Source organism: Condylura cristata, unplaced genomic scaffold (assembly GCF_000260355.1).
Source record: "Condylura cristata isolate star-nosed mole 26May11 unplaced genomic scaffold, ConCri1.0 scaffold00010, whole genome shotgun sequence".
Classification (NCBI taxonomy): domain Eukaryota; kingdom Metazoa; phylum Chordata; class Mammalia; order Eulipotyphla; family Talpidae; genus Condylura; species Condylura cristata.
Window position 1 is genome coordinate 6,628,557 of NW_004567111.1, and position 21,695 is coordinate 6,650,251.

At 46.5% G+C, this 21,695-nt stretch overlaps 1 protein-coding gene across 6 annotated transcripts in view; it reads right to left on the reverse strand.

Moving 5' to 3' along the window:
- MBNL2 (muscleblind-like splicing regulator 2) overlaps window positions 1-21,695 on the reverse strand; it is a 150,626-nt gene that overhangs the window by 11,823 nt on the left and 117,108 nt on the right. For 2 of the 6 annotated variants that reach the window (XM_004680062.2, XM_012723225.1), the window contains 2 exons: window positions 14,977-15,012; window positions 13,589-13,683 (listed from right to left, as the gene is read on the reverse strand). The exons of 2 other annotated variants lie outside the window; for them this stretch is intronic. In XM_004680062.2, coding sequence (XP_004680119.1) covers window positions 13,589-13,683; window positions 14,977-15,012 — 131 coding nt within the window. The remainder of the gene's footprint in view (window positions 1-13,588; window positions 13,684-14,976; window positions 15,013-21,695) is intronic. 2 more of the 6 variants (XM_012723227.1, XM_012723228.1) reach the window with 1 other exon arrangement.

Sequence of the window (21,695 nt, forward strand, 5' to 3'; positions counted from 1 at the left end):
TGCCTGTTCTGCTCCCCACTCTGTCTCTGGTGAAGCCTCTCACCCTCTGCACCTCTGGCCTGTACCGCAGTCCTGTATGCATAAATAAATCTTTAAAACAAAACTACTCAGTTGTGTATAAAATCAGGGTGCAAAGGAAACTAGAGAAGGTTCTGAAGCGGGAACTTCAGGAGGCTTGTCTGTGACCTCATCCTGCAACAGCACCTCGGCAGTGAGGGGGGTAGTCACTCCAGGGGTCCACCTGCCCCCTCACCCCACGCCCCAGCCTCTCCAGGAAGTGCCAGACAGCTGGTACAACAGCTGGCAAAAATGGAAACCAAGGAAGAAAACATGTAAAGAGAAGCAGCTCGCACACTCTCCATTTCTTTACCACTGTGGCTGTCGAGGCCCAGGGCTGAGGCGGTTCCTCTGGACCGCTGCTACTTTCTGCGATAATCCTCCTCCTTAGATAATTGCTGTGACTAGACAAACCTTACAGACAGATCTGTGGGAAGAGGGACTGTTTTATTCCGAGGCTGTGCTCCCAGAATCCCGAAGTTTACACGACACTTCATAAATAGTTGTGGAGAACAGGGATGGAGGTGGGTGGCCACCAAGGCAACACAGAGCAGCTTGGCATCTCAGCACAGACCCAGCGCGCAAAGCCATGGCTCTTGGCGGGAGACCTGCCTTTGCACTCAGTGACCTGCTTTATGAAGAGAGAGGGGGCGCTCAAGAATTTCTCACCGAAAGGAGTCCTCCTTATTAAGACATCTAAGGAAGCAAAACCCTACATTTTGCTACACATCTTTTTTTCTTCTTTGCAGAAATGTCTGTTTGGCTCCTTTACCCAGCTTTTTTTGTTTGTTTTAAAGATTTATTTATGCATACAGAACTGGGGTACAGGCCAGAGGTGTAGGAGCGGTGAAAGGATTCACCAGAGACAGAGTGGGGAAGCAGAATGGGCAGACTGATGAAGCACACTGCTGAGGGGAGCAGCGGGCGGGTCAGGAGAGGTCTGTGGCACCATGTGGGTCAGCTCTGGGGTGTGGATGGAACTCGTGCTGCAGGGGCTTCTGAGAGCTTCCCAGTGCGGTGCTTTAACCCGTTGCGCCACCACGTTCAGCCCCCCCTTTGCCCAGTTTTAAAAGTTGTGGTGAAATACGCATACATAAAATCGACCATTCTAACCACATTTAAGTGTCTACTTCTGTGGCTTTATGTACAAGGACATTAACACCACCAGCCACCCAGAATTTTTCATCATTCCAAGCTGAAGCATGGCACCCGTCACAGGCGCTCACTCCTTCTCGTTTCTTGCTAATACTTAAGTCTTCCTTCCTGCCCTTCCTTTTCACTGCGCCCCCCACCCCCCGCACCCTGCCCCACTTTTGGCTTCAACTGTGAGACCTCTGGTGCTCATTGTGCACCCGAACTGACACTGAAATCCTACAGCTAAGTTAACCTTGTCACTCTTTTTACAATTGCCTCTTGCAGGCAGGCCTCCCCAAACATTCCTCCTCAGTCACTGATGCACTGATGTGCAATGAAGCTTGATGTGAAGGGAAGATTCTGAGGAGTCGGTGAAGAAAACCAGTATCTCCTTTTGTGAATTATTGTTGTTAAACATTTTTGATGAAAGTGCTGAGTGTGAGGACTCCTCTTAGTAGACACCCATCAGTCGGAACTTACTGGCCAATTTACCTTTCTGGGGAGGGTCAATGGGAGCCCGCAGCCTTCTGCTTTCTAGCCCCTATTTACTGGACTGAAATTTGAATTTCCTCATTGGTTACCACAATTAACCATATTTTCAGACCATTTCTGTCATTGAACTTGGACTTTAAAAGGTTTGCTTCTTTCTAGAACTTTCTTCTAGCATGGTTAAAGCAGTATAAGCTCACTGTTAAACTCCGTAGTTCAATTATGGGGACTGCCCCTCAGAGGAGAAATTGAAATGCTGTATAAAAATGAGCAACATGTGGCCCTCCCTGGTGGCACAGCGGGTTAAAGAACTGTACTAAGAAGCTTAAGCTACTTCAGCATGAGTTCGATCCCCGCCTGCCCCGGAGGTGACCACATGGTGCGGCAGACCTCTCCTGACCTGCCCGCTGCTCCCGTCAGCAGTGTACTTCATTGATCTACCTGTTCTGCTCCCCACTCTGTCCCAGGTGAAGCCTCTCACCGCCCCTGAGCCTCTGGCCTGTACCCCAGTTCTGTACGAATAAATAAATCTTTTAAAAAAAAAAAGCAACATGTAAGAAAGTAAATGTAAAAAAATGTCATCAGCTCGGGTCTTTAAGGGAGCCAATAACAAGGTTTATACCAACCCATGTGGACCTTAAACCTGACTCTAACTCAAATGGTGGTGATACAGACAGCAGGATTTGGAGGGAGGGAGACCTGACTTCTAAAACTGGCCGCCAGTGCCTGCCTACGTGACCCTAAAATGAGTTATTCTTTAAGATTTGCTCTCCTTTGGAAATGCATAAAACACTTCACAGAGTTCTTTTGAGTATTAAGTCAAATAATGTATGTAAAGTATCTGATATAGAGAGCGTCTCTTTAAAGATACATAATCCAGAAGAAAATTTAGTTTCAGCTTCTGTTTAAATAGGCATTCAAATAATGTGCTTAAATATAACGTGTACTAAAACATTGTGTTGAAATATTCTATGACACGAGCTATGCAACCTCTGTCGACAGATAGTCTAGATATCACTTCACATTTGTTGGCGATAAACTTGGTTTTAATGCGATTAAGATTTTTTACACTATTAAGTGCTATTACTTCCCTTCCTGTGTATGTTTATCCTGGATTGTGACTGACAGGCAAAGGTAGGTTGATTTCTCTACTTATGAAGGTGGTGACTTTCCATTCACAGTAATCATTTTTTGAATTAAAATATTTTATGAAAAGAGGTCAACAGTCAGCAGCGTACAATGACTGTGTCCACTGTGGTGGACGTGAGGACAGGACTCCCCATGCCTGGTCTCTGGTCCCAGTTCAGCAAAACACTACTGCTTCCATGTGGTAATGTATCAGCTGCTTCAGTTCCCAGGCTAAGACATAAACCACGAACCCTCTGACAAGGTGTACACTTGCCGATCACCCTCCATCACCGTGCTCAGAGCAGAGGACTGCTGTGGGCACGTCCGCACACCAGTCTCTTGTCAACATCTGTGCTTCGCTGCTGAACCCCGCCATTTCTCATGGGGCTTCCACATCCAGAGCAGAAAGAAGGAAGGTTATGAGGTGAGGAATTGAAGTATTTTTAAGAAGCAACTCAAACACTTTTTCCTAAGGCAAAGACTTCAATGAGTTTTGTTCTTGTTCTTTGCACATTCCTTAGATTTCCCTGTTTCAGCCATTCTCCTGGTTCAGGGCCTCCTTCATGCTGGGGGCTGTCAGAGAACAAAGGAAAGGAGACTAACTTACAGGAATGCATCCAAGCAATTCCTTTTCTCTGCAATTCTCATAAAGTGCTCCTCTGGCGCGTTCAAAGATGTCAACACAACAATAACAAGTCTTGGAAGAATGTGGAAGGGAGAGCTATAAAATTATCACTGGAAAAATATTTGGAGAAAGGGATGGAATCAAGAAGATACGCTGGGGAGATATCTCTTTGGTTCCTCCCAAACCTTTTGAAATTCTAAGAAGGAAGGAAAGCTGGTGATTGTTCTAGAAAAAAGAAAAAAAAAATGGACAAGCTGGATCATGGTCTCCTGAAGAAAAGCCTGGAGTGGGCCTTGGATTTCCGATCCCTTCTGCGGCCTGGAGGAGGCCACTTAACTATTCTGGGTCCTTCGGATTCTGAAAGAGCAGAGGCAGAGCTTGGGGAAAGCTCTAAGTCTGGCTTTGCCATTTAGTAGATGAGGTCGGCAAGTTTCCTGGCTTCTCTAACTGCAGTCTCTTCACCGGGACAGAAGAGGAAAGGGCAGGTCCTCAAAGGGCCGTTTTGGGTTTTAATGCAAAATCATAGAAAAGGCTTCAAAAAGGGGAACTGCAGGGGTTACCCCTGTGCTGTCTGATTTTGAAGCCCCTTACATGGTCCCTGAGAGCGCCTTCCCAGGAGGCCGGGAGGGGAAAGAGTGCCATGCCAGGCAGGACTCGGTGTCCCGGTTCTGGTCCTGGTTCTCTTCTCATTCTGTGACCTGGGGAAGCTGCCTTGCTGCCTGGGGGTCCTGTTCGGATTTGTAATGGACTTTGCGCCCCCATTTTCCTCTACCGTGTGACTGAGCGCTATGGCATGATGGCGGTGCATTCGTGCCTCATTGCCTTTCGTGGTCTTGATGGAGCTGAAGCAGGTCTTGGGTCAGGCTTGTGCCTGCTGTCACCGCGACGATGGGGAGTAAGAGCCATTTTACAGCCATCAGCTTAATGCCGCCCCCAGGAACGCACTGTGATGAATCTGGAGGTGTGTCTGTATTGGATTACAGGATTATCAACATAAGCTCGGAGTTCTTTGAGAACTCTAGCACAGGGAAGCGATGGGTAAGAATAATTTCATTTGATCACTGGAAGTAAAACAGGCTAAAAGCTCTGGCCTGTCAGCATATTAGAAGACCTGATTTTTTTTTTAAAGATTTATTCATTATGAACACAAGAACTGGGGTCCAGGCCAGAGGTACAGGGGGTGAGGGAATTCACCAGAGACAGAGTGGGGAGCAGAACAGGCAGATCTTCTGCAATATACCACTGAGGGGAGCAGTGGGAGGGTCAGGAGAGGTCTGCTGTGCCATGTGGGTCACCTCCCTGGTTGGGGATCGAACTCGTGCCGCAACGACTGCGGAGAGCTTCATAGTGCTGCACTTTCACTGGTAGTACCACCAGAGAGGGTCAAGACCTGATGAATTCTAAATGCTAAAACAGCCAGTGATTTTTCATAAAGCCATCAGAAAATGACCGGTCGACACATTTTCCTTTTCTGGAACAAGCAGAAGGAAGGCGGTACCCGCAAGAACATTCTATTTCATGTAAGACAGCGGGAAAGGCATCTGGAGACAGGCCAGCGTGCAGGGAGGGGGAAGCGGTGAAACCCACAGAAGCCACAGGCGCCGGGAACAGCCACCGGGAGAGCAAAGGATCAAACAGCTTCCCTGAGTCTCCCTAGCTCCTTATGATTCATCCTTAAGCTTCCTCTTTTGCCTTTATCCCAGTTTCATCACTTCAACAATGGAGTAGCCTCCTCCCCAACTGGCCTGCACTCAGCCTCACTGGCTCTGTCCACCTACTCATTGCCAGTGGATGAGCATTTGCAGCCTCTCATCTAGCTGTTCTGCATTCCTCTCACCATTCAAGCCCCTCATGAACTCTCCAGGGCTCCGGCTGTGCCCCCCTCTCCATCTTCTGCTCACTGCATGCCCTCTAGACAAGACGGTCTTCCTTCTTTATTATCATCTTACATCATTGCAGTTTTTGGACAGTATTTGATGTCTCCCCTCAGGTGTGGTCCCACAGTTCTCCCACCACCGCAGCAACCAGGGCCCATCTTCACAGTCCTCTTGTGTTCTTCCCTCCCCTCTCCTCCTGCTTTCTGAAATGCCCAAAACAGATGAGTAGATACAGCAGATGCGGCCTATATATGTGATGGAATATTACTCAGCAATCAAAAAGGATAAACTCATGCCATTTGAGGGAATATGGATGGAGCTGGAAGATTATGCTAAGTGAAGTAAATCAGAAAGAAAAAAAATATTATCAGGTGGTTTCACTAATATCTGCAACAAAGGGAAACTGACCACAGGGTCAGGAAATGTCCCCCTTCTTTAGATCTGGCACAGTCACAGTGGCTACAGCTGCCTCGATAGTGGGATAAAGTCCGAGGCTAACTCTGAAACTCCTGTCTACATGCACACACTTCAGGGGAAGGGTGTGGGGTAGGAGAACAGCATTGTCTACGGGGTCGGACAGACTGCGGTCAACTGCAGGATGCACTACTGATTAGAGCTGGGTCAAAGCTGGCCCCCGGCTTCTCCTTGTGGACTAGGACCCACCAGTAGAGAAACATGTGAGAATGGGGGGGAGACCGAGCGCCCCACTGTGATTAGTGACCACTTCCTCTTTTTCCACCCCTTACTCATTACCCCAGTCAGAACAACTTCATCTGTTCATCATCTAATTCCTACACCCCACCCCACGCCACCCCAGACCTTTAGCTCTGCCATTGAGCTCCCTTTCCACCTGTGACATGTGACCATTTTGTTTGATGACCCTGCGTGCTTATGTCATATCCCCGACTGGGAAGTCAACTCAGGTATTTTTTTTTTTTCTACTTTGAAGGGATTTATTGCTATGCATTATTTTGAAATGTGTTGCTTTGGTCATTTGAAAAATGACTCCTTGATCGAGATAGCTCTTCTACAGGGACCACACCTGCAACTCAGGTATTTTTAGCACCTCTCTGCTAGCTGCACCAAGAACTGTTGCTAGCCACTGCTTCTAGCCCACGGGGAATGCCAGAGGGCTGTGAGGCCAGGCGTCATGCCAGTCTGTCTTTGCCCAAGGTGGTGACGTGTCTGGTGGGACACGTTACTGGCTGCGCTCCTTTGTAGCATCAAGAAAGTCTGAGGGTCGCTCTGCTCCGTCTGCCTCACCAAAGGCTGGCAGGTTCCCCAGGTAGCTAGCTGGTAGGAGAGCAAGAAGCCAGGCGGCAGAGCCAGAGCTTGGGGAGATAAATGCTTAGGAATCACAGTTTTATTCCGTTCACAGCAAGTTTTAAGAAGGAGCCCCCATTCATCTTTCGGACCTTGCCAGCTGGCCTGAAGCCTGAACTGCAGTTCATCTGCTTCCCTCCCAAATCTAGACCTGCAGTAAGCACACAGGTAGGATGAACTGGATGTGCCTCCTACTCAGAAGAGAAAAGCTAAAATTAGAAATACGGAGCATGATGGCGTGGCCGTCAACAAAAAGCTGAACACAACTGGGGACGTGTCTTCACTAGAAAAAGAACCCCCCCCCCAAGTTGCATTAAAATACAAAAGAAAAGGGGATGTGAGGATCATAAATAGGACAATCCACCGGGCAGCAAGTTCCACAGAAGGACCCTTGACATTTTCTCTTCTGCAGCACTAAATTGGAACTGATATTATGTCTCCAGGTGCTATCTACAAAAGAATTCCACCAAGGTTCTAACCACGAGGTGTAAATTGCGCATGAAAAGTGAAACTGTCCTAGATTTTAACACTTCCATTGCTTAGCCTTTCCTCAGACTCTGCAAGTGTGTTTATTAATTAAACCACAGGACAGCCCCGCAAAACAGGTGCTTCAGAGACAGGAAAATAAAAGATCGATTGTCTTCCAGTTTTCTGATTTCTTAAAGACAGAAAGTAATTTGTCCCCATGACCCGCCCTGACCCTCCATCTCTCTTCTCTCAGCCCTTTCAAAAACATTTTTTAAAAAAATTCACACCAGCAAGTGTGGATTCCAACACCCTCGAGCAGCCCTGCACAAGGAATTCTGACAGAAATGACCAAGCAACTTAAGCTAATAGCATTAACTGAACGCAGATACTGTGCTTTTCAGTTACGTTTTTCTAATTAGAGAGCTACCACGGGTTCCAACCTTTTCTCTCCCCCCTCCTTCATCTTCTCCCTCTGCCCCCTCCTCCTCTTTTTCTGTTTCTCTCCTTCCACCCCTCCTCCATCTCTCTCCCCCTCTCTCAACTTGACCTCACTTCACAAAATATTTGACGAGGCATTTCTGCCTCATTTGCAGCAACCAGATCCATTCCGACACTGAACCTCCCTCTACAGTTAGAACAGTCGGCGAGGGTGGAAGGCGGCCGCGCAGCAGGGCTCTGTGACCCGAGAAGCCTCTCCCGGACAGCCCAGTGTGCTGCTCACAAAGGCTGGACTCTGGCAGTTCTGTCTCGGCCTTTTGGAGCGAAACATTCTTGGGGCCCAGCCGCCTGCTGTAATCTGTTCCCAGGGGCCGGCCAGAGGGAAGAAAGAGGAATTGCAAGTTTGATCATCTGTAGGGAGAGGCCAGCGTTGCTGCTGTGTATTTCGGGAGATTATTCCAGAGACCACACCTGGGGACTCTGCAGAACCAAGATTTTTGTGTGTGCAATAAACACAGACTCCAAATGGGTCAAGTGGTGAATGGTGAGGAACACTTAATGCCTCCCACAGTTGTCTGAATATAGTTCTGACAGATGCTTTTGAATAATAGATGGTTTATAAAACTCTTAGAGATGAGGGCTGAAGTAAAACACCACCTTACCTTTCTGGGCTTCTTGGTTAGTAGAGGTTCATTTACATATCTGAGATTCTCTACAAATAGCTTTGAAGTTGTGTTCACATTTACATATGAGGAATACATAAAATCTGATGTTTTTAAGTTTTTCTCTTCCCTCTCTAGACATGTGTAGCAGCTCAGATGAAGCATACTATCTGGACTGGGTTGTAGGCATTGGTTTTATTTTTCTTGAAAGATGCTGCGGACAGCGATTAACATATACAGCACCCTATCTGAGGCCTGTCTGGAAAACGGGGTTTCTGACACTCCTGAGTGGAGGCCTATGTGTGAATGATGTGTCTTTAAATCTGATCCACTGCTTTGAGGGCCAGCTTTCTGCTGACCAGCTTGGATCTGGGGGCACGCACGGCTCAGAAGATGTGGCAAGAACTTGAGGTTATAATTTCCGAATGCAGCGCTGCTTTTTGGAAACGTGATTAAGTATTGCTTAACGCTGCCAGACAGAGAATGGGATGCACCAGCTATGCAGGCATCCAAGTGCTCCATCATGTCTCCTCCCATCAATCCCGCATGGATGCATTTTTGTTTTGTTTTAAAATAATTGCACCTTTTTTAGTGAGGGGACAAGGCCAGCCCTTCTATGACTCAGGGGTGTAGGTCGCATCTGTCAGATGCATGCTCCCCTCTGTGGACTCGTGACCCAGCGCAGCAGTGCAGGGGCTGGCCTCCCTGTCCACTGGCTCTGGCTGTAAGAACCGTAGGGACACGGATCGCGTGTGTCCTGCCGAGTCCGCAGGGGCTCAGTCTTTTGGGTGCAGCCCCAGAGAGCCACCTGGCTCTGCAGAGTCATCTTGACGGGAAGTAGGAAACCACCCGGAAGGGTGAACACTTGGCCAGGGCGTGTCCCCCACGGCTACCCTTGAGCCATTTCCCATGGTCCACTTTTCTACTCAGCTCGTGTATCTTCTTTCAGACAGGCACTGCCCTGTATGAAATCATTGTTATGCTTCTCTTTGGCCAGAAGCAACTCTCCCTGGAGTAACAGCAAAGCACTGCCCCAGAGCTGGCTCAGCGAGAACCCCCGGGGCCACCGACTCCCGCTCCTGGGGCATCTTCTGCCCCTCTTCCTAGAGCTCTGTTCCCTCCTCTCCTGCTTGCAAACCCTGCAGCTGCCAAATAAGATGGCGCCCTTGACCTGGGCATTTCAGGTCCTGCGTGACGGAATCACTGGGGCATCAGCGCTTGACGCTCTGACCACCCGCTGCTCACACTGGAATTCCCGGCTGCGGGTACCGCACCTGCCACCCTGTGTGACTGACGGTGGCGCTCTCAGAGTTGCAGGTAAAGCCCTTTAGAGTTAGAGGACAGAATAAACTCTCCTAGCTGTGCGGGCTCAAGTGTGAACTGCACCTCAACTGGGCCTCGAAGGGTGCTTTGGGGTAGAATGAGTCATCTGTACCAACTAAGACTTACAATATATTTATCTGCAAGGTTTCCTCCCATACTGAAGTAAAAAATGCAGATGGAGGATTGCGAAAATGCAAAGGACGGAGTTTGCAACATGCACGCTCATTTTATGGAGTAAAGTCTCACTCATGGAAAGAATGGGGTGACCTCCCTGCGAGGCTGTTCACCTCTACTTTTTGCAAAGGACATTCTGAGATCACATTTGTTTCAAAACAGGCAGATATAGATTTATGCATTCTGAAATTGAATGATGTGTAACATTGTGTATGAAATACGCATCTAAATGTGTTCTCTCATGTAGTAGCGTCATTTTCATTTCTGATTTCCCTTGGTACCAAGCTATTTCTGAGTGACTGGCAGAGGCTGGTAGTAAAGTCCAGCACAGTGACTCACACAGAGCCTGTGAGTCGGCGGGTCCCATTGGACTGACCACATTCTTATGTATCGTCCCTGTACAAAGGAACTATTCAAAGTTCTCAGTGTACTCACTGTTCGTAATAGGACAGAATGTTATATATGATTCTGTGTTCAACTTTCTGGTTTCTAAACATGACCTGGCTATTACATGTCTAGCTTGAAGCTAGGCACGAGCTCAGTCCATGGCCCCAGTGAGGGGTCACTGTAGCTTGAGCTGGATTAGCAAAGATCCTTTCATTTCTCCCACAGCCACAGCACTGGGGACTGGTCGGCACACAAGAGTTTCATTTGTGGAGGATGTGACGTTTGTGTATTTGCAGTTATAGAGAGGGGGAGAGTCCCACGGTGGTCAGGAGGAAGGCCGCTGGCGTCAGACAGTCTGGGTTTAAATTCTAGCAAGACTGTTCATTAGCAGTGTGGCTTTGGCTAAGGAATTTAACCTTGTTTCAGTTTTTCCACCTGTAAAATGGCGATGATGACAATTGTATTTATCACTTAAGACTTCTCAGGATTAAATATTTCTATACATATGTATCCTCTCTCTCATATAAAGTGTATGCTATACTGTAATATGTACTAAAGTACATGAGAAAACAGCATTTAGAAAAGTATTTCATACATCATAAGTGGTTTATAAATAATAGCAACATTATTAGATTTAATAAGGCCCAAGACCTTATATGAAATAGGAAATAGCTCCTAGAAAGTGGTTATTCCCGGAGCTAAACAACCATTTATTTTGTAGTCCCCAAATCTTTCTGAATTTTTGTTTTCACTTAATTTCAAAGAGTATGTCTAATTTCTGTTAAAATTTTCATGACTGGCAACCTCGATGAAGCTGAGCATAGAATCTGTAACTCACTGTTGTTTAATTTGTCTCCCCCTGGGGTAACATACAGAGGCGATGTCATGGATGCCAGGTGGATTCTCTTCTATAAGTCACTTGTGGCTAATTACAGATATGAGATTTGAACTGTTTGTACTGAACTGATGAAATGAACTGCACAACTGTCAAAGGCTACTACATCTCGTGTTTAAGAAACATTGTCAATGAAGGAAAAGAAGACAGGGCTGTCACTCACTGAACTCTGGGTCATGAACCCCAGGGGCTCAAGCATCTGCCTGTACCACTTTGGAGCACAAGCCAAGCATCTCATAACATCATTACGAGATTGGGGGTTTGGCTGATTCTGGAACTGGAAGAGAGAGACTTCCGAGGACATCTACTTCTACTCTTCCTTTCATAAATGAGAAAACTGAGATCTAAGACATTCAAATGACTTTCACAATTCACAAGGGTGTGACCCAATCTGAGCTGATGAAGCAAAATCTCACTAAGATAATTTGCCACTTCTCAGTACCAATAATCTCTGAATTCAGAATTCTTGGACCCACAAGAATTTTCAAGTTCTTTTGTAGCTGTGCTGCTCTTTGAAACTTGTTCAAAACATAGCATACGATATTGGGAAACACTGTTTCTTACTATTTCTTTTCCTTGCGTCTCATGAACATATAGACCTTCACCAAAAGCTGCTAAAGAAGTTTTCTTCCTCATCCATTAAATGCAATCCAGCAACTGTCACATCCAACAAACTCCAACGCTCAGAATCTAAGACTCCGGAAGCTGCTGTCAGGTACACCTTTTATTACACGTCTCTGGATTTGAGTGATGTTAAACTTACTAGTTCATTTACCAGTTTCACCCTGCTATAGAGTGACATAGCCTAGCTCTGGGTTATCACATGCTTCCTAGCCCGGCCTCCCTAAAACACACACAGATACACACACCCGCGCCATCTCCAAAGCTTTTTTCTACCTGAGCTTGCAAATCACTAGACTGGACAAACCGTACGCTACGGTTAAGAATTTATCATAAATAAAGGAACTTATCCTGAAACTCTGCAGTATTTATCTTGGTTACTTTCCTTTCCTGGGAAAGATCTCTAGGTGTTCAAGGGCGTAACTTGCCCAAAACACAGGGAAAGTTCTATTGTGTCAATCCCACTATGTTTGTTGTCTTAGGAAGGACTTTATAACAAATGTGTGCCAAAAAATCACACAAACATGGCTCAAGGAGGCAGGTCTTCGATACAGAAGGAACAGATACTCACTTCCCTATGAAAAATGAGTGAGTGGAACGGGCTTCTTGAACTAAATAATGAACTCAAACGGGGACCCCTTTCCTGCCCCATCTTTGTGTTTTTAAGCTTCCCAGCTCAGGAACGTATCCTACGCTGGTCTTTGCTTTATGTGTGGAAGCTGAGCTGGTTTGCCTGTGAGGCTAAGCTGGCACTTTGAGCAGCCAGTGAGGAGCTGGAGAATATCAACAGCTGGGCTGGCCTGTGAGCGCCCACCCCCAGCCTCTCCTCTCTGCCTTCCATTCTTTCCTGCTTCAGCACAGTTTGGAGGCTACAGCAGGAGCCCTCATGGATCTTCTGTTCCCCTGTCTAAGTGCCACCCCCACCCCCGTCTGGCCTTTCAGTGCTGAGGCTACAGCACAGACATGGCTCACGCAGCGGAACATGGACAGAAGTGTAAACACGCCTTCCCCACCTGTCAAGTGGACTTTGTGCCTGGACTAGATTTTTCCCAATAGCTCATACCCCTCCACTCTATTTCTAGATCACTTTCTTGTCTCTGAATCGTAGAGTTGCTAAAACAAAGCTAAGCTAAAAACAAAACCAAAACGGTTCATCTATCAACGGAGACCTTGCAAAGGTGTTTGGCCTGGCAGGTGAGAACTGATGCTTACTCTTCTGCATTCTCATCCCTGGGGACCAAGTCAGGGGACAGGTCACCATGACAGTGCACCTGTGACTGTGGAGTGCAAGTCGCCAAAGGCTCGCTGAGGTGCTTCTCAGTGAGTTCCCACACGTGCATTCCTGGTCTTACTGCCACATACATTAAACCAACAGATTTAAATGTCCCTGCCCAGTTATATCCAGCCGCTGTGAGCCTGCTGACCAGTACCAGTCTCCCGTCTGGTTTGGCTCTTAGGCCAAACCTGCATGTGGATGATTGTGCGGTGGGAATCGCGTGACCCAGGTGAAGTGGCAGGAAGAGTCACTCAGACCCCCAGGGTAACCCTACGGGGAAAGGGGAGTGCCTTCTCAGTCTTACTCCCCCCTCCACGGCAGAGAACAGGGCCTGAATGAGCTGAACCCAAATACAAGCCGGTTCTGAAGCACCCAGGGGGGCAGCTTTTTTACACGGTGCCTGTGGCCCGTCACAAACCCCTGGATGCGTGACGCTGTACAAAAAGGAACGTAAGCCTGTCGGGTTAATTACACAATATTAGGTACGAAAACAAACAGTGCAACACAAAACAGAGCTACATCATTATTGGCAGTAAATGTTAACTCTAAATAAGTGCAACCTGTCCATAAATGCTTGCTCTAAACTAATTAAAAAAATAAAATTTGATGGATAAACATGAAAAAAAAATTCTCACCGAGAATTTTTTTTTTAAATATCAGCACTCATTTAGAGTTTGGGATTTGTGAAAGAAAGCTTTAAAAGGAGCAAACCTGATTGGCTGTGGCTGTTGCTGCGAAGGGGGCACTTGTTGCAGGAGCTGCTGCTGCAGAGACAGTGGCTGACGTAGCGCTGTGCATCATGGGTACTTTCAGGAGGGGAACCATGGGAGCAATGAACAGGAGGGTGGAGCGTTATGGTAATAGAAGTGGTGTTTGGCATGGTGAATATCAGAGCAGCAAGCCATCATGGGTTAAACCAGCAGATGGCATGCAATCACAATGCAAAGCAAGGAAGCATGGGAGAGAAATAAAAAAGGGAAAATAGCTTATTACAAGTACAATTAAAGGAAGTTTTAAAACATAATCAGTGATTCCCAGAAAGGCCAAAGCAGATGACTTTGGTTGATGTATTTATAAACACTGTATTTCTAACAACAGGTCTTTCCCAGTTCAATCTCTGATGGAGGCCATCAGGGGAGCGTCTAGAACAAAGACGTAACATCTAATGGAGTGAGAGCAGGTGCTGGTCTTAAGTCATCGTTTGCAACATTGGTGGTGCATGGGCAGGCCTGATGTGGGGTGTTCCTTCACTGGGGTTAAACGGAATTATTTTTTTGGTCAATTTGGGGCTGCCTGTTTGGTCTGGAATTTCTGGGGTGTACTGTATCTTTGGGACGGCAGATGGTGGAGCAAAAATTCCAGCCTTGATGTACATTGGACCGTAGTGACCGTGAGACAGACAGACACATTTTGCCAATTTTGACTTGACTTTATGATCAAGGCTGTCAATCTCAGCCAATGTCCTGAAGACAGAATTTGTGCCTAGGTGTTGGAATGTGTGAGGATGACTATGTGTTGAGGAAATTTAACATCCAAGTGGACGGGAAAGGGGCAGGTATAAATCATTATCACCAGTAAAATCAACACTTAAAGTTAAAGAAAAAAAAATAAGGACAATAGAACAAGGCAGTTCAGACATTTGTTTTAAAAAATACATCCATTTATAATTTTTTCAAATAAATACTTCTGGGAAACTCTGATAACTAACACACAGCAAAGAGGAGATAAAGGCACACCACTATGAAACTTTAAAACATTGATGAAATTAGCCTGCCTCTCTAATAAAGTGAGTTTTTATTTTTTTTTCTTCCTGCTAAACCGTATCAACTATAAAGAGAAACAAAATACAGATCATTAAACATCAGACTCATACTGCTGCTTTTATGTTTTGTAGCGGTGGTTCTAGGACATTCAAATGCTCATTTTCTTAAATAGACAAGCACATTTAAAAAAACCCTACACGTTAACTCTAAAGCCAAATAAGTCTTCAGATCTATCATTTCCTAAGGCATTTCTACCATCTCTGAAATCAGTTTCAAGCATGTGAAGGTATTGTACATAGTCATATCAAAGACAAATAAAAAAAGGTTGAAACCTACCAATACTGGTAGCGGGTGTCATGCACAAAACTGACCCTGCGTGTCATGCAATGGAGGGTGGGAAAAAGTGAACAAAGGGAAAGAAACAGGTTAGCGGTTTAGAGTTAACATTCAAAGTGAGATTGAAGCACAACCAGAAATAAAGAGGGTTAGTCAACACAGTCTTTCAGAGTCATTCACATTGGTGGGACTGACACAAAGCAGTCTGCATTCTTTTATGCCAATGTTATGTAAAGTGCACTCCTGAGCCGGCTTCTGCCCCTCTTCTGCTCTTACACATCCAGGATTCTGATGAGGGGGACATGTGATGTGATAATGCCGCTGTGTCTTTCCCCTGACCTCCAGGTATTTTACAGACATCATCAACTTAATCCTCCAAGGCAGGAAGTGGGTATTTTACAGATGAAAAATCTGAGGCATAGCAACTCCTCCAAGGTCGTGTGAGTCAAGGGCAGGGCTAGAAATAGAACTCTATTCCTAAACCGAGGCCAGGTTTGGGGTTCACTCGATGCCACTGACACTATCGCCTTCAGGGATGGTTTGACGGCAGAGGTTGCATATCGACAACAGAGAGGTGAGAACAGAAACAGAGAGTCTGTCTCCTTCAGATCAAAGGCTTGGGGGCCAGGTGCACCTCAGATTATTTCTTTGAAAGCCCAACCCTGTGGCAGCAGAGGCCTGGGACGGGTGACCTGGATGTGTGTGTGTGATCTGCTTTCTGCCACGAGATCGTCATGACAGAGGCGTGGTGCCTGGCAACAGAAACCACACACTCTAGAGGCAAAAACTGCAGGCGTGGGGGTGGAGTTAGGACCCCACTGGGGGGGTTGTCATGGGAGTCCTGAGGGATGTCTGGTGAAACTGCTAGAAAATCTCAAGCTGGTGTGTAAGTGGGTAGGAGGGAGGGTTCCTGTCTTGCCTTGGGAAAAAATTCCCTTCCGTGTGTGTGTGTGTGTGGTAGGGAGCAAGGGGGCAGATGGTCTTCAAATGTACCTAAATCAGAAAATCCCAACTGTGAATAAAAACACATGTTGTGAAGGACTGGAAAAAAAAAAAAAGGTTGAATTGAAAGCTCTGGGGATTATCTGCATCCAGTTGGGTTCCTCAGAAGGAAAATCGAGGTACTGTGAGGACTGAGGCAACGAGGGGTTCAGGTATGAAGCAGAGAGCTGGCTGTGATGCGTGCGGGGTGCCCGCTGAGGGTTTCAGAAGAGCCTCTGAGATGCTACATGAGGAATCCGATACAGGTCTTCACTCCCTCTGCCAACGGGTCGCGCCCAGGGAGACTTTCTGCCTGAGCTACACCTTCATCTGCAGGCGCCAATCGACAGCCACTCATGGGAGAAGAGTTATTTACCTGGGTCCCTCCCGGGTCTCCAGCAACTGTGGCTAATGCGTCCCACTGGAAGTCACACACGCGTGCACACACACACCCCTCACAGCTCCCAATCTCTCTACGACACACCCACAAATTTCTAAAAAGTCACCTACACAGACATTTCCACTGTCTTGTCCCATGTAGCTACAACCCTCTGCGCTTTGGCTTCACACCCCCTCTCCACGCAAACTGCCCGTGAGGTCAGTGAGCTCCGGGTCGCAGCGGAGGGAGGGGTCTCCTCTCCGCCTCCTGCCTCCCGGGCTTCGAACAGCGTGCGGCCTCTCCCTCCATTCTGTCATGCCCGGCCCTGTTTCTTTGGATGTTCTGCATGTGACCACACGCACGCACGCGCCCTCACACACACTCCACCCTCACCCCCCTATATGCTGGCATTTCCCATGCTTGTCGGTTCTGGGTTCTTCTCATCTACTCTGGACTGTTCCCTGGATACGGCTCCATAAAAAGTTGAAATATCTAAGCAACATGGCTTCTAAACAGAAGTGTGCTGCCTACAGCCTGCTCTCCTGTGACCTCCAGGTGCTTTCATCCAAACGCTCACCTGGCTTTCCCACCTGCCTGGCCCCCGGGTATGTCAGGAGTAACATGCCCACGCGCTGCTTTCCCACAGGCTCGGTGTCTGCCCCTTGGGACATGCTAGTGGGCCATCGCCATCCAGGGAACAACTTCTGGTCTAACTTCTGGTCTCACTTGCCCTCCTGAAATTTCTAGGTGTCAGTCATCCACACGCCAAGCAATCCTTCTAAAACGCATCCTGGATTTGTCTCTGTCCATCTCTCCGCCACTTCTCAAGTCCGGCTCACCCTTTGCGGGGCTTTCTGTTTCCATGGTTGTCCCCTCTTCTGCCCCCTTACCCATCTTCCCCTCTGCTGGCTTTTCCACTGCAGGTGAGTTCACTTCCCTGCTGGGCATGATTCAGTGACTTCTCAGCATCTCTGTGTCAGGCCCTCGGGACCTGACCTGGCTCATCTACACCACACTCCCCAGGGCTCTGTGCTCTAGCGGGCAGGGAAACCTTTCATCTCCTTGAACTGACCCGGTCATCTGTCTGTCCTATGTTTGGAATCCCACAAGCTGTCCCCTCGCCTGGAACACCTTTACCCAGCCTTCTCTTCTTCCAGGTCTCAAGGTAGATGTTACTTCTGCAGGGGAGGGTTGAACTGTTTTTACCTCCCTCCACACGCTGAACCCTTTCCTTTTTAACTCATAGTTCTCAGAGCATTTTGACTCGTACAAGTAGATGAGCATTTATTAAGCATCCATTTCTCCTCGTTCACTGGATGCTCTGGTTGGTGGTGGTGGGGCAGGCAGAGTTCAGGTCTGTCTGGTCTATGGGGGCCACAGCAGGTAGTTAATGGGTTGAATGAGTGTTTTTAGTCATCAGTGAAGGAATGTTGGGAGCAATTTGTCCCTAAAACGCAGTACCCGATTTGTGAATGGATTCATTGTAAAGTCAACCAGGACTGGATTTCAAATTACCCCTGTAAATATTCCCTGTGATTCCCTTGTACCCCAAGATGCAGGGGCTTTCTGTGTCACGCATTTGAATGCTGTTGGGCCTGCAAATCAAGGACAGCCAGGGACACACTGCCCAGGGCTGGCCACACCACTGCAGCTTCTGTTCAGATGCAGCGGAAATGGTCAACCACATTAATCTGAAGAGCTGCCTCTTCTACCTGGTCTAACGATCCACATGGCTTTGCCATGTATGTGGCTGTCTTGTCTGTGGCCAGACCTTTTTCACCCCATTTCCTTTTCCTACCCCCACTCTCCCTATAAACCCATTAAATACTTGCCTAGGTATTTAAATACTTAAATACCGCAACACTGGACAACTTACTATTCCTTAAATACACTCTTCCCATTCAATACCATCCCTCTGCTGGGAGACTCCCCATTGCGAAAATCTTCTCTAGGTAAGTCCTAAACAAAATTCTCCTCTTTGGAAGGTCTTCCTTCTCCATTTCCTTTCTCATCACCACCCACTGCCCCCACTGAGGGTTGAAGCCCTTTCGCCTCCTTCACACCCAACTGGCTTTGCTGATTGTCTTAGTTTCACCCAATTCTGCACTGGCTATTTCCTTTACTCCTCTGTGTTAGGGCCCAGGAACATGACATACTATGATGTGTTCAAGAACTGTGGGTTGAATTGAATGGAGTAAGTTTTGCTGTGATTTTACATGTACATACTGACAAACCTTTCACCAAGGCATGTGGCAACTTCGGCAACATTAGGAGCTGGGGTGGGGAGGGGCGAAGGGGGGCACCTTGCCCTGCCCTCCATATTTCCAGTCTAATGAAATAAATCCAGGACGGAGTCTGTGGGTCACCTTTGTTCTGATGGCTTCTGGTGCTCCCCCTCAGTGCCCTCATTCTATGAACAAAGTCTTCATAAATGTTTCCACTTCCGTTGTACAAGTATTTACCAAATTAAGTCAAAATTAAGTGGGTAATCCCATGAACAGTATGTTCCACTTTGCAACACAGACCCAACCTCAGTATTTTCATCTGAAAAACTCAAGTAGTTATGCCTGCCACTGGCAGAACTCTCTTGAAGGATCATAAGATAATGCCTATAAGAACACTTACAGTAACTCAGAATAAACCTGTCAGAGAAATGCCAAGAATTGTTATGTTGCTATTTTTGTAAGTGTGTGTGGTTTTTTACCGCTTTCCTAAGATAGCAAAGAAAAAGTTTAACTACTAGGTTAAAATAATCCCTATCAAAAAGGGAAAATTCCCACCCACTGCAAATGTGTTAAGGTATCAACCAGGGAGATAATTATATTAGCATGGTTTTGGAGAAGAACCCATGTTTTGTACAATATTTTATATTAATATCTTCACAGCCTGGAGCCAGAATTCCTAAAACCCAAATTCACATCACTCTGTTGGGAGAATTTTAGTAGCGTATTGTATCAAAAACTCTACTGTAACTGACCTTTCAATAAGGGTGACTCCAGGGGAACATAAAATGCTTTTTGTTCCATATTTATCACAATTATTAATATGAAGTATTTAAAGAAAAGTAAAAATGTCAGTTTAAAAATAATGGGCCCACCCTCTACCAAGTCACAAAATTTATTTTTAGCATCAGATTTCACTGGTAGAGGTTAAAAACAACAAAGATTAGCACTGAATGGTTATGATCCTCATCATTTTAAAAATTAGGCTGAGAATGTGGCTTGTGAGAACGTAAATCTGAAAGTAAACTGAGCGCCAAGATAAGCATTAACATTTTTTGTATGAATTTAAGTGGAGGGAAGATGATGCTAATTTCCTTTTCATAATTATTTTTTCTTAAATGGGTTAAGGGAAACATGTGAAATCTTAGAAGCTGAAATACCATTTCAGAGCAAAAGAGTCACATGTTTGTTCACGATGAGGATCACATCGTGTTACATGTAGGCCACACCTGCTGCCCAGAATTAAGAGGGCCAGGGGTTTGGACTAAACCCACGCCACCCGCAGTGCTGGACACACTCGACCAGTTCTTAAAGCTTCCAGCAGAGGGCAGAAGTGCACAGTCACAGCAGCCAGCAAGGCCTGTGGGTGCCAATCTCATTTCATCAACAATAACCAGCATTGTTAGGGATGGTATCGCTTCGGTTCTGCATGTCTTTATAGGTCTCCAGAGAAAACGTTTTAAAGTTAGGGTTCGATCAATGATCTAACCCATCAGCCACTGTTGGATGAGTGGAGAATATGAGTTAGAGGCCTTCTGTCTTCTGTGTGGCTTAGCTCCAGGGTCCCCAGGTCATTCCCAGGATATGACTGTGGCAATGCCACCCAGTATTCACAAACAGACTTGTGCTTTTGCACTAGGTATGTTCTTTCCTAAGTTTTCATTTTTTTCTTGTTAAATATCTAGTGACAAGGTCTATGAAATCAGACACTTGTGGGAATCATACAAGGCCTGGAGGTCAGTTTACCTCTAGTAATTATTTCCCAAGCATATTATAGCAGGTGGGTCACAAGAAAGACACCGCTGTGCTGTCACTGGTCAGGGCTGTAACATGACAAGAGCGAAGCCCCAATAAACACCGTCTGAGACACTCAGCCCACAGGTTTCTGAGCCTATTTCCTTTAAGACAAGAGCAGAGCTATAAAAGGGTACTAAACACTGAGCCTTGTCGGACTTACGGTCCCCACACCCTTACTGACATGAACGGTATCGGCAGGCTATGCAAACTGCGGACTGTATACAAAGACCACCCTGGACAGAGTCACTCGGCTCCTTCCCCTGTTCACTTCCGATGTGTTGCTTTGGGATTTAAGGTGCAGATAATAAACCAAAGTGCCTGGATGAGGGTCAACAATCTCTTCCTGATAAAACTGCCTCTCATCTAGAGTCCTGTTCAGGTTATTGTCAGGGCTCAACATTTTGACTTCGAAACTCAGAACTCGAGGGCAGTCTTCTCACAGTCCTATGTCTCAGGCTCCTGGGGACGCTTTGACACTTTAGCACATTTTATTTATTTTGAGATTATTCCTGGGGACGCTTTGCACCTGTATCTAGTGTATGTAATCTGTGGTCAGGAAAATGAATTAGAAAATGGAGGACGGGAGGTGTGCTGGATTTTTGTCTCTGTGCTTCTGTCTGACGAAGAACTTGGAGACCCCACAGATGGAGGCCAGGCCAGGGGGATGTCACCTCATGTACACAGGACTGGTCAAGGGAAAAGTAGGTTCTAGGTCTTTTGCTCATTAGTTCTCTGCCTTGGGAAGTCACTGCTCACTTGGGGGCCTCAGTTTTCTCATCTGTAAAACAATCAACTGGATGTGGAGATCACTAAGAGTCCTTTGAACTCCAAGAGTTTCTGATTAATTTCATTCAGCTCTCAGTGGAATGACAGAGTTAATGCACCTTAGCACCTAATATTATCAGACGTGAACACAGAAACCAAAGATAGAGCTCTATAGATTTGTGAATTTGGTGGAAATTGAGAAGGATGGAGAAAGAGATAGGATGAAGGTAGACAGATGAGCAGAAGGATTGGTTCTATTTGAACAGCCTCACTTTTTTTAGTGCTCTGAATAGGAATAGGGAAAAAAAAAAGATTAGTATTTCCTGGAATAGCTATTTTTAGGCCATTCAGGGTTAAGGACACATTTCAGTTGTCACACACAAGAGGACTTACTTACATAAACAGTTTTACTTGGCTTGTGTAACTACAAGACACCAACAGTCCTAACTGCTACCTGCTTCTCAAGGTGAAGCCTGTCACTTCACACTACAAAATATTTGGCTTTATTTAGCATCCTCGCTGTCTTTCCGAGCTAGGACACCCGATCAGCAGCTAGGCCTATGCTGAGTGTCAGG